Here is a 12,303-nt window from a genome sequence, read left to right on the forward strand (position 1 = left end):
AAGGCGGGCGCGGCAACAGCTCGGGGCTGGGAGGGCCCCGCCCTCGCCGGGGTCCGCACTCGACCACCGCGGGGAGCCGCGGGGCCGGGGAGCAGGGGAGGTGCCGCGGGAGGGCCGGCCGAGCGGTGCGCGCGCCGCCGCCAGCTGACGCGGACCCGGGCGCGCGCCCGCCCCCGCCCCCGCTCCCCCCCGCCGCGTCCCGGGGGCCCGGCGCGAGGCTCTGCTGACGTCAGCGGGCGGTCGGCCGTGTGGGGTGCGCAGAGCCGCTGGCGCACTCGCGCGCTGCGCTCGCCCCCTCCCCCGCCCGGGCTGTGGCGCGCGCGCTTGATCTCCCCTTCATTTTTTTCCTCCCCTCCCTCCCAGCCTCGATCTCTCGCTCCGTCTCTGCCCTGAGAACTCCCGGCTGCCCGCGGCTCCCCGGCCCTCTCCTCGTCTTCGGCAGGCTCCGCCAAGCGATGCGAGCTCTGGGAGACAGCGACACCGCCTCCCGCTAGAGATCTGCCCCCGGGGCCGGCCCCCTGCCCATCCCTGCCCAGCGCGCGGGGGTCGGCGAAGGCGCCGCGGACGCACCGACGGTTGAGGATCGGCGATGCACATGCACTAGCAGCACCCCCTAACTCACTCCCTCCACACCCCACGCCGCCGCCGCCGCCGCCGCCGCCTCCTCCTCCTCCGGCAGCAGCGGCAGAAGGACCCACCCTGCCCCCCACCCCACCCTCCGCGGGCTCCGGCTGCGGCTTCTGCCTCGACTATTATTTTATTTATTTTGGGTTGTGCACAAGCCTCAGTGCCTGCAGCCCGCGCCTCCTCGGACTGCGGGCGCCTCCTGCCTCGGCTCCCGAACCCCAGACCCCGGCCGCCCTCGCTTCAACACCCCCAGAGCCCCGCCAGCTGTCGCGAGTTTCCGCTGCTAGAATCTTGTTAGCAGCTGTCTTTTTGGGGGGTTCTGGTTTCCCGACATTTTTGTTTTCAGCGAAGCGGAAGATATCGTGATTTTTTTTTTCCCCCTTTGAGCCTAGGCTCTGCTCTCTGGGGGGGGTGGGGGGCGCGCCGAGCCGGGGAGCCTTGCTAGCGGAGTCGTGCGGGCTGTGGCAGGGAAGGGGCCACCATGGGATGTACTCTGAGCGCAGAGGAGAGAGCCGCCCTCGAGCGGAGCAAGGCGATTGAGAAAAACCTCAAAGAGGATGGCATCAGCGCCGCCAAAGACGTGAAATTACTCCTGCTGGGTAAGGACCGGGCTGCCACCCTCATCCCCCGACCCCAGCCACTCCGCATCCCCCCTCCGCCAGCTCCCCCTCTCCACTTGCGCCCGGGGAGACCTGGTCCCCGAGTTGGCACCACCATGTGCCAGGATCGCCCACCCTCTCGCATGCCTTACCCCTCTGCCCCCTACCGCGTTCCCCTAAACTGACACTCACCAGTTTTCCCCCCCCATCTGTCCCAACAGGGGCTGGAGAATCAGGAAAAAGCACCATTGTGAAGCAGATGAAGTAAGTCCCTGTGGCATTGAGATTTATACTTTTATTATTAAGAATATTTTTTAATCGCTTGTATTTCCTTGCTTACTCCACACTGCTCTCCAGGCCCGGTTTTTAATTCGTGTAGACACGCGCACACACACACACACGCACGCACACACACCTGGATTGGACTCCCCTCCCCCTCTCTGCGTTGATTCTGGGTCCCTCACCCCCAACTCCCGGGGTGGGTGTTTTGAGGGGACAGTGGGGGGAGGGCCGGGGAGCGCCTGTAGTTGTATGAATGACAGTGTCCGCCATATTGATCAGAACATCACACTATTGGCATGATTATGATCATTACTCTTGCTTGTGGAGAGTTTCGTTTGTATGGCAGCCTCCATTTCTGTCTCTGTGTCTCTGTTTCATTCCGTCTCTCACTCCTCCTCCTCCCACCCCACCCCCCCACTCCACATCCATAATCCCATTTCCCTTGCTCTTCTCCTGGGGCAGTGATTTTGAACTTGGTTAAAATATGGAGGGGACCCAGCCCTAGATTGCTGGGGTGGAGGATCAAGCGTGTGCTGTTCACGGTTTTGGTGCTGAATTGGAGGTTGTGGTTTCTGCCCCCCTCCCCACAAAAAGAGAATGAGGGTTAGAGGAAGGGGCGAGTGGTAGGGGAGGGGGTGGGTTTCTAAGTAGATGTGACTGGCACAGCTGTGTATCCAAAGCAGAGGTGGAAGGGGAACGCTGGCTGTGAGGCTGAATGCCCGCCCCTTACTGCCCCCCTTCCTCCCCCACTCTCCCCGCGTTTGCTGTCCTGACACTGGCAGTTTTCGTTTGCTGTGGCCTTTATCAGTGTATTTATTTACACTCTGCATAGGCCACGTTCCGTGTAATCTACCCACAATGCGGATTTAAGGCCCCACTTGCCGCCGCCCCCTTCTGCCTTACATATCAGTTTCCCCTCCTAATTAACTGGAGGTGGATTTGAGTGATGGTGGAAAATTAAAACAAAATGAGATATTCCTTCCCTTGCGCACTTTCTCAATAAGAAGCCTCGCCCTCCTTCCCACTCTCAGGCTCGCTTCTTGCCCCATCCACTAGGGCAGTTCCTGGTGAGCCCACAGGCAGCTTGCTTGGGGAGGGGGTGGCTTGCGGGGAAGGGGTGCACCCTCTGGAGCCTCCTGGCCCTGCTGCTTCCGTTGACCTGTCAGTTCCGGATGGCGGAGTTCATTAACACCATTTAGCGAGGATTCCACGTCGCTTTGCTGTGACACCTCCGTGCACACACAGCTCCTAATTAGGGGTTGCTGTGCAGTAAACAAAAATGATTATTTTTCAACTTGACAGAATAGCTGAAGTAATTGCATCCCGTAGGAAAACAATGGAAAATAAAAACCCCTTTCGTGGAAAGGTGGGTGGGAGACGAAGCGTGCTTGCGATTTCAGAAACAAGATGCAAAAATTCTTGCATGTGTAACAGGCATGACAAGCGGGTTCTAGGCGGCGCCATGATGGTAGGGAGTAGCAACTTGGAGACAATTTTCCCCATCTGCTTGACATGTTCTTATTTTTGTTCGAGAGGGCCCTGGGGCTTTCTTTTGCAAAGGCCCCCTCGGCTCGCCGCACCCCTCTGAGCCACGGGTAATTTGGCCTGGGGCTTCTCTGGAGCTTGTGCAATCCAAATGCATAGGGAGGCGGAGCCTGGGGAATTGCTTTTTGCAACAAGGTGCATGTTGCATCTGCCGGGAGCCCTTGCAGGTCGGTAAATGCAAGCACAGCCACCCCTTTCTCCCCAAGGGGGGCATTTGAAAACTTCAGAGTCTGTAATCTGCAGTGGCGGACCCAAAGCCCTGTAGAAGCCCCAGCTACCGGAGCTGGCTGAGGTTTCAGGCGTTGCGAGTGGTGGACAGCGCCCAGCCGAGGCCAGAAAAGTCGATGAGGCTCAGCTAGGAGGCTGAGCTGGCTTCGCAAGGCTCGGCGCCGGCTGGGCTCAGGGCTCGGAGGGACTCGGCAGTGTTCGGAACCCAGTCGGGGCTGGGCGGAGAGAGCCGAGCTGCTTCTTAGAGGGCCGAAGGCATTCGGAAATGCTCGGGGAGGAGGGAATTGGTTGCGGGAGTCGCGGGTGGTCTGCTAGTTTGCAAATTAACTTTGCATCTGCAAGATCATCTCCATCCCTGTGCTTCTTAAACATGCCCCATAAATTAGATTGGTTTAATAAGAAGTTTAAAAATATACACTGAGTCCCTCAAAGGGCGCCTAGCCTTTTTTATTCAAAGAGAGCTGAGGTCTCTGAGGAGATAGGTGTGCCATTTTAGAATGAAAATTCCTAGTTATGTACTGGGGCAGGAAATCTGAAATGAAGGCTGTATGTAGGCTTAAAGGTAGACTTTTCCTGGAAAGTCTTATGTGTCTCATATTTGGGGGCTGGCCGGGGGGAGGGAACCACACCAAGCTTTTAATGTTTGAGATGGTTAAATCAGGTATCTGAGCACGCCTTCTCTTTTTCCTGCACTTCCCCCTGGTCACCCCCCACAGGGGACCTTTTTGGAGAAAAATTTCAGGTAAAACTGAGTTTCTCTAGGTAAAACTATTATTATTATTATTATTATTATTATTATTATTATTATTATTTTAAACACACCAACTCTCTTTAGGAAATAGTCTCAGTTTGCCCAAAAGGCCAGTTGGAGCGATTTCTCCCCCTTGTACATTTTGCTAGGAGGGACCCTGGTGGCCTGTCCTCCTGAAATGTTCATGAATGGCAACTTTCCCTGTTAGGTCCTCCAGCTTGGCTTGAAATAAATCAGATCAGGGCCTTGTGCCAAGCTGGAGGCAGGACTTGTTTTATTAACCACAAAATGTGAAATTGGTGTCACTGTATCCTAGTGACAAATTCTTTTGAGTCCTCCCTTGCAGAGATGATTTTCCTGCTCACCCCTTGGCTGACAGTCCCTTGAGTTAGGAGGGTTGTCCTGTGGGTGGGCCTGGGCCTGAAAATCCAGATGGTACTCACAGAAAGCAGTTTCGGACCTGCCCGTACAATACGGTTGGTCGCCAACCTATCAGGCCATCCACACGAGTTACATAGGTTGCTGTTTTATTTTCCCCGGGCAGATGAAATTAGAGAGTCCTCCTTGGGTGATGCCCTGTAAGAACTTGATGGTTTCCTAATGGGGACTGCTGTTTAATAGCTCGGCCCATTGGATTGAGAGGGAGAGTATGAATATTCAGACATCTCCATATTCTTCTTAGTCAGCATTTCCAGGGGAGCAAAGAGCCGTTCCATTCAGCCAGTATGTCCATCCACGTTGTCGCGAGCTGATTAGGAGAAGGAATAGGCTTCCATACACACCTGTAATAACTGCAGCTACATGATAACGGACCGGCTGGCATATGCTGCTTCGAACAGTGTCAACACCCGTGTCGGCCTAGGAGCCTTGCAGAGAGACTGACCTTTGAAATGGCTTGGTTTGATACGTGTTGTAGTGAGGCACTTGCACCCACTTAAGAGAGATCACAGATTAGACTCGTTTTAAAAGCCTGAGTCTTAATACTTTATTAAAAATTTCATGTGCACATAGCTTTCTGGGTTGTTTTTGTTTGCTTGTTTGTTTTTTAATTTGCGTATGTGATTGTGAACTAATGTTTGGGGGGTCTGTGTCAGACCATCTAAAACATTTTCGTACTAAGAAATGAACTAATAATTGAAACAGCACAAATGTAACTCCACACATTCCGTGAGGAATCAGTCCCCTTTATGTGTGTGTGCCGTTGTAAGTAATTTTGCTTATGTGGAGGTTGCAGCCTCACCTGTAAATACAGTCTCACCCTTGTTGCAATCCGTGGAACTCTTTTAGTTATTCAGACTAATCAAGATTTTAAAAAGAACCAATTTTATTTAGTTACCAAAACCTTTACAGAGAAACCTCTTAAAGAATTATATTTTATGATGTGTGGAATCAACAGAGTATCGCTTTCAGCGACTTCCCGTTCTGAACAAATAGTGACAACTGCTTGGCCATCTCCCTGATGAAAATGTAGATGAACTGTGGGGTTGCCATGGGCACCACGGTTTGCCCTCATTTGAGGTGCTGCGTTGTCTGTCCAGGATGTCTGTCTCCGGAGCACTAAGTGGGTTTTTAGGAAGATAAGAGAGTTCGAAAGTGGCAATGAGGCATGGCCTCCTAGCTGCTATGCTTTACACAAATGGACACAGTAAATGGAGCACTTTGGATGCGTGTTCATTCCCAAGGCTCCTGCTCAGTGCCCTTGTAAAAGAGATTTAAGGATTTGCCTGACAAAGACATCTCGCTGGTCTGAAAACCCCAGCCCTTACCCTGTGATTCCCAGGACAGACCCCACCCTGTCAGGGAAGGCAGTCTTAAGATGTCACCTGCTGCCAAAAGCTGGTGGTTTTCTCCTACCAGCTCACCTTGGTATTGTAATCAGGTGTCTACGGTTTGGCTTGGGTTCCGGGAAGCTTGTGTTCCTTCAGCACAGCCCTGTTCAGCACCTACTAAGCGGTAGGCACGAATGGGGGTAGATGGCAACTTGTAGCCATCACTCTCTAAAAAGTGCAGCTGTCAAAAAGGGCGTTTCCTGCACATCCCCAAAGGGTCCCATGTTGAGGCAGCGTTCTGCTGAGAGCCACTCTTCTAGATCCATGGACCTGTTATTTCTGCAATCATCCTCTTGGCTGCTTTGTTCCCGCCCTCCCTCCCGTCTCCATGTTTATTCAAATGGATGCACCTTGCTCTCTGGAGGCGGCATGAGTGTGAACAGAATGTCAGATCAAGGAGCAGATGAGTTCTCCTTTGCTGATGGATGGTGCTCTCTCCCTCCTTGCTGTTCACTGAGCTGTAAATACCAGCAGACCTTCCTGCCAGAAGAGTAACAAACAGTCCACCTGATCTCCTGAGGAATCAGCTATGGAATTCTTGAGCCTCGGTTACCTGTTGGATTCTGAAATGGAGCCTGTCTGCTTGTTGAAAGTGTTGTTGCTGATTATATTAAATAGTGAGGTTTCGTGGGGGATCGACATGACTCAAAAGGAATCCAGAATTTCTGTTCTCTCTGTGTGGGGACAGACCCACAGCTGCTCAGCACCCTCTCTCTGTTAACACTGCAGATTTCCTATCAGCAGAACGAGGTCCCATTTTTCTGACATGTGCCCAGTGCATCTGGATGCAGGACTTGGCTCCCTGTCTCCCAGGGCGTTTTCAGTCTCGTTTCTTATGAAGCTAGACAGACCATTATCACAAGAGCACATCTTGAGCTGAAAGACAATAGACAAGCTGGGGAGGGGATGATTTCCAAGGGAAAATAAATCCTGTTGGAAAGGGTTAGCCCCAGCTCTGACCCTAGTGACGAACAACTTTGGATTTTGAAAGAAGAAAAATACATGTGCGTGTGGGTGCATGGACTACATGGATTTTCAAACAGCAGATGCTGTGAGAAGGGCACCGCGCTCCTGTGGCCGGCATCTCCATAAAAAGGCTGAAGGTGTTCAAATGAACTCCATTCTAAGGAGGGGTTCGAATTTGTATCACATTCTTATTTTATTGTGTGCCTCTCATTTATGCACAATCGTGGTTAGAAGAGAAAGCATCCAACAGATTAGTCATCAGCACAGAGGGGAAGGAGAAGAAGGAATAGTGGCCTGCTCCAGGTTCAAGGAAATGGGTAGTTTCTTCTTTAGAGAAGCAGCTCAGCACGCTTCTCTAAACTCCCTAAAATTGAAATGTGATTAAACGCATGCCCTCTGTAACCAAGCTGCCTGGCTTCACGCCTTGTCTCTACCACTAGTTAGATGTGTGACCTTCAACATGGTACTTACCTTTTTTGCGTGCCTCCATTTCTTTGTGTGCCTTTCTTTTTTGGTGTGTGCCTTCATTATAAAATGGGGCTGATAGTAAAAATAACTACCTAATAGGGTTCTTGTGAGCATTAAGTGATGTAATATGTGAAATGCCCTTATAACAGTTTTCTAGAAATCATACAACTCTACAATCATACAACTGTCAGCTCTAGTTTCTACGCCTTTGGTTGATTAGTGGGTGTCCCCTTCCCATGTGGAGTTCTCTTCTCAAGTACGTGGGACTGAGCTGCCCTGGCAGCTAGGAGGGGGGCACCGTGGGTCCTGCTCGTGGCTTCTTCCCCTTGCCTGCTCTGCAGCACCAGTTACATAACACCCTATGTTGTCATAACTGATGTGACACTTTTGATGGCGCAGCCGCTTCAGCCCAAGAGGCTGGACTGATTGTACAAAGAGTGGGGAAGAGCACTGGACGTGGAGTCCAAAGATGTGGCTCTGCTCCTGCCTCTCTGAGGGCTCTGTTTCCTGAAAAGTTGGACCTGGGCTACCCCAAGCTCCTTCCCTGTCCTCAGTGGTCGACGAAATTGGGAATTACCTTCGTTTTCAGGGTCTTTGAGGTCTGTAATGCAAGGTTCTAAATAGAAAAGCATCGATTATGGTTCCACCCAGCAGGGGTAGGGGTACCCATGAAAGCTCTTTTAAGGCCAAGATAATTGCAGAATTGCAGCCTCAACCACAAAGCTTTCTCAGCCAGGAAAGACATAGTCCTAAGAGGCATTTTGAGAAAACCACCTCTAACCAAACTTTTCATGCAGATGGGGTTCTCAGACCGAAGAGGAGGATCTGAAAGTATCCTGTTAGTAAGAAACAGGATGTTCTGGGAAGAGAGACCCAGTGACACATTAGAAGGAGAAGTTTGTGGCTTCCAGAACACTTAGAAATGGAGACGGCCCTGGTTTCCACCAGGTTGGCTGAACCCAGGAACCTGCCTGGGTTCAGGTGCCTACGGTCCAGCAACGTGAGGGATTACAGAGCAGTAAAAGGAAGGGATCAGGAGAACTGTGTTTTAACATTGACTTATTCTCTATTTTGACTTTGGGCAGGCCATTTAGCCCGTAATTCCTCTTTGAATTAGGATTCGGGCTTTCACCATAGAATGTCTCAGGCCTCTTTCCGGTTTCTAGCTGTAAGACACAGTAAATGCAGAGAGAAACCTAGAAGCCTGAAGTGCAGGGGGGTGATTGTGGGAGTATTTACCGCCCACAGCTTTTATCTGCTGAGCCATCTTTAGTTCTAATTTTCTTTACAGAGAAGAAGAAAAACACTGAGCTTTTCATAGCACCAAAAATTAAAGTAAAAGAAAATCCTGCGAGGCTAATAGTCAGTGCCCTGAATTTGTCCCCCTACTCTCCTGATTTCTCAACCAAGAACAGAGGAAAGAGAAAGGGGGGTATATAAGGGTAGGATATATCAGGAAATACATGGATAAGACTCCATGGTCCAGGATTTAGCCTGGGTTCTCTGCCTGTGTTTTAGCCAACAGACAGTAATAAAATCCCCATGCAGTAAAACCGACCCTGGGTCTCCTGCCTCCAGGATCTCAGAACACTCGTGTTTATTACGTGTTGTAAATTAACGAGTTGGTGATGTGTTTGTCTCCCTTGCTGGTCTGGGTGCCCCCGCCCTACCAGGGCTCCCTAAAGCAGGAATGGGGACTTGTTTTTGCTCATAATACAGCACTGAGCCCACTGTCTGGCACAAAGGAGGTACTTGACAAATAATAGGTTCAAGAAAAGAGAGAAAGAAGTGAGATACACCAGAAATGCAAACTCATTTCTACATGAGCCAGAATAATAACACTGAAAGCTCTTGACGCTCATAGGCCATGGTCGTCATTTTCAGTCCAATCCATTATCCCCATTTGTTTTTTCACACCAGCCTGTGAGGAAATACAGTCATCAGCTCCATCTTCCAGACGAGTGAGTGGGGCTCAGGGAGTAAGCGATAGCAATGCATTCAGATCACAGCAAGTCTAGTTCCAAAATTCACGTCCCTTCCATTCATTCTAACCCCACACAGTTCCTACTCGACCACCACTGGTGTGGGCAAGGGAGAGTATGCAGGCAAGGACCCAGTGCCCACCAGCAAGTGGGATGGCCCTGGCCTTGACGGAGGTTGGTAGCCAAGAATAGCAAGAATTTGGTTGGTGCTGGGTCGTCCTCATGTGTCCCACTGATTCTGACACTAGAGCATTCCCTAACCACCCTCTGTACAGCTCCCGAAATCATTTTCCATTCCTGCGTCAGAGGTGTGGGCCATTTGTAGGTGGCATCAGAGAGAAGCTGCCACCAAAGGCTCCGTCTCTGGTGGAAGCAGGTGGCTGGGAGAGACAGGATAGTGAGATATCCACCCATTCAACTATTCATTTTTCTGTCAGTCTGTCTTATGTTCATCCATAAGCATTTCCCGAGTGCCTACTGTGTGCAAGGCATATACGTGATGTCATGGAGGTAGAGAGGAAGGTGTCAGCCCCTGCCCTTGAGGAATTCAGCCTAAAGGAGGCTATGTGTAAAAGACGCTTACACTTCATGGCAGGAAGTGCCACGAAGCTGTGGGCGAACAGAGGGCACCTTCTCTGGGCAGGGAGTGTAGAGGTCAGCCAAGAGAAAACGACACACGGACTGGGTCTGAAAATCGAATGGCAGTTAGCCAGGTAGAAAAAAGGAATTCCAGGCAGAGGGACCAGCACATGCTAAGGCACTACAATCCGTCACCACGTGGAAGCCGCCAGGAATGTAAAATGATTTGGTTTGATTCCGTGTACAGTAGGCAGAAGCAGTGTCCAGAGGTGTAGGTGAGAGACAAGACAGAGATCAGACCACGAGGGGCCTTAACTACTGTGCTAAGGTCTTGGGACTTTACTCTCACTGTAACCAGATGCCCCCGGAGGGTTTAAGAAAGTGAGTGGTCGGATCAGTTCACACCTCATGTCTGGAGGTTAGGAGCCAGATGGGAAGTTATTTCTGTGACTCAGGTGGGAAAAGATTAAGAACTGAATTAAAGCAGTGGTAGCGGGGGTGGGAGAAGGAGACCGATTTGAGAGCTAGCTACTTGGGCAGTGGAATCATCGGACTTATTTGATGATAAATTGGAAGGGCATTGAGGAGGAACAAAATTGTCGAGACTGTAGACAAGAATGAGTCAGGATTCCTGGTCTGGGCCCTGGTGGGATGGCAGTGCTGTTCCCTGAGAGAGGGAGAATGAAGGAAGGAGAGGGATGGCTTGGGGAGAAAAACGATGACTTAGTTTGGTCACGTGGATGATTCCTGTGGATCGTCCAAGCACAGATTCCTGGCAGGCAGCTGCAAGGCTAATGTGTGGATTAGGAGACAGGACACACCTAGAGAGAAGGGTCAAGTGCAATTCTGTGGTGCTTGTGGGCAGGGAGGGCCACGGACACTGGTAATCTCACCAGGCCGAGTGAGAAGGCAAGGGAAGGCAGAGGGTGCATCCCCTGGCACATGCGCAGCCCCCTCCCCAGCTCCGGGAAATGGGAGTCTTTTAGGAAGAACAGCCTGTGAGAGAAACTGAGAGGGAGCCTTGTGTGAGATGGAAAGAAACCCAAGGTAGCGCAGTGTCCTGAAAGCCCAGGCAGGAAAGAATTTCAAGAAGGCGAGGAAGTGGCCAGTTGGGCCAGGTCCTGCAGTAGTCAAATCAGAGGAAGACTGGCAGGTGCCCACTGGGTCTGGGAAGTTGGTGGTGACCTTGGCAGAAGCAGTGCCAGTGGAGTGGTGGGAGAAAAGCCAGGTTGCAGTGGGAGCTAAGCAGCAAGAGGGACTGAGGAAACTGAGGCCCTGAAGGGAGACTCCTGGGAAAGGAACCTGGACTATACAGAAGGAAGGGGAGCCGGGGGGGGGGGGGGGTGGAGGAAGAGGACGGTATTAGGTTCAGGGAGGGTTTTGTTTTTATTGTTCATTTGCCTATCATGGAGGGCTATGGATCCACTGAGAAGCTATAAAGCAAGAGCCCGGGCAGAGAGAGACATCGAAGGCATAGGAGAGGAGGTGACAGAAGGCAGTAGAGCCCCTGCAGGGTGGGCAGAGGGGGACACAGACGTGGATGGTGGCCTGGTCGGGACCTGAATGTGCATGTCCTTCCATGAGACTGCCGGGAGGGTGGTAAGCCTGCGGAGGGTGTGGAGAAATCTGGGGGGTGGGAGGGTGGGGGCAAGATGTTGAAGGGGTTCCTACCGCATCGTTTATTTTTTCTCTGTGAAGTAGGGAGAATTAAAAAGCAGCAGCTTACCTACCTGCACGCAGAACACGGGTGATCTTTATTCTATTCAAAGTGCTCATTGATTCATTTACCCAATGTTTATCTAGCACCTAGTATGTGTTAGGCACTGATCTCCGTGCTTAGAGATTCGGCTGATGAGCAAGTCATGCCCCCAGGGGAATCGGGCAATAACTTCGTTAACAAATAATTGGGCATAGTAATTGCAGACTGTGAAGATCTTCTTGAGTCACACCTTTGGGTGAGGCCTTCTGCTGATCGAATTCCTGCCCTCAGAGAGTTGAATCATCTGGAGAAGACAGATCAGTGCCACAGGGCAGAGGAGACGCAGTGGTGGAATTTAATTTGCATGAGGGCTCAGGATTACACCTCGAGGCAGCCAGGTGGAGAATGGGAGTTCGGTGGACACCCGCTGTATTACTGTGCCCAGCTTCACTCACTCTAGGCTGTTCTGGTGGGGCTGCCCGTCACTGCCTCCTGTGGCTTGAAGATGGAAGTGGGCGTGACTCAGGGCTTGCCCTTCACAATATCCTATTCTCCTGGCCACAGTGACTGGCCCGGGGATGGGATGGGACTCAAGCCAGGCCAGTCAGAGTCCTTCTCTGAAATTTTATAGTTTCTATGAGAGGAAACTCTTTGTCTGGGATCCCAGCAACACCCTTGCTGGGTTGGACTGATGGGAGGCTGGAGCTGTCTGTGGCCGTGTTTCCACATCTCCATTGCTCTCTGCAAG

At 51.5% G+C, this 12,303-nt stretch overlaps 1 protein-coding gene across 2 annotated transcripts in view; it reads left to right on the plus strand.

Moving 5' to 3' along the window:
* Positions 1 to 239: 239 nt before the first annotated feature.
* GNAO1 (G protein subunit alpha o1) overlaps positions 240 to 12,303 on the plus strand; it is a 130,180-nt gene continuing 118,116 nt past the window's right edge. The window contains exons 1-2 of one of the 2 annotated variants that reach the window (XM_024551429.4): positions 240 to 1,226; positions 1,448 to 1,490. In XM_024551429.4, coding sequence (XP_024407197.1) covers positions 1,109 to 1,226; positions 1,448 to 1,490 — 161 coding nt within the window. In that variant the 5' untranslated portion in view covers positions 240 to 1,108. The remainder of the gene's footprint in view (positions 1,227 to 1,447; positions 1,491 to 12,303) is intronic. The other variant, XM_024551427.4, reaches the window with a different exon arrangement.

This window comes from Desmodus rotundus, chromosome 12 (assembly GCF_022682495.2).
Source record: "Desmodus rotundus isolate HL8 chromosome 12, HLdesRot8A.1, whole genome shotgun sequence".
NCBI lineage: Eukaryota > Metazoa > Chordata > Mammalia > Chiroptera > Phyllostomidae > Desmodus > Desmodus rotundus.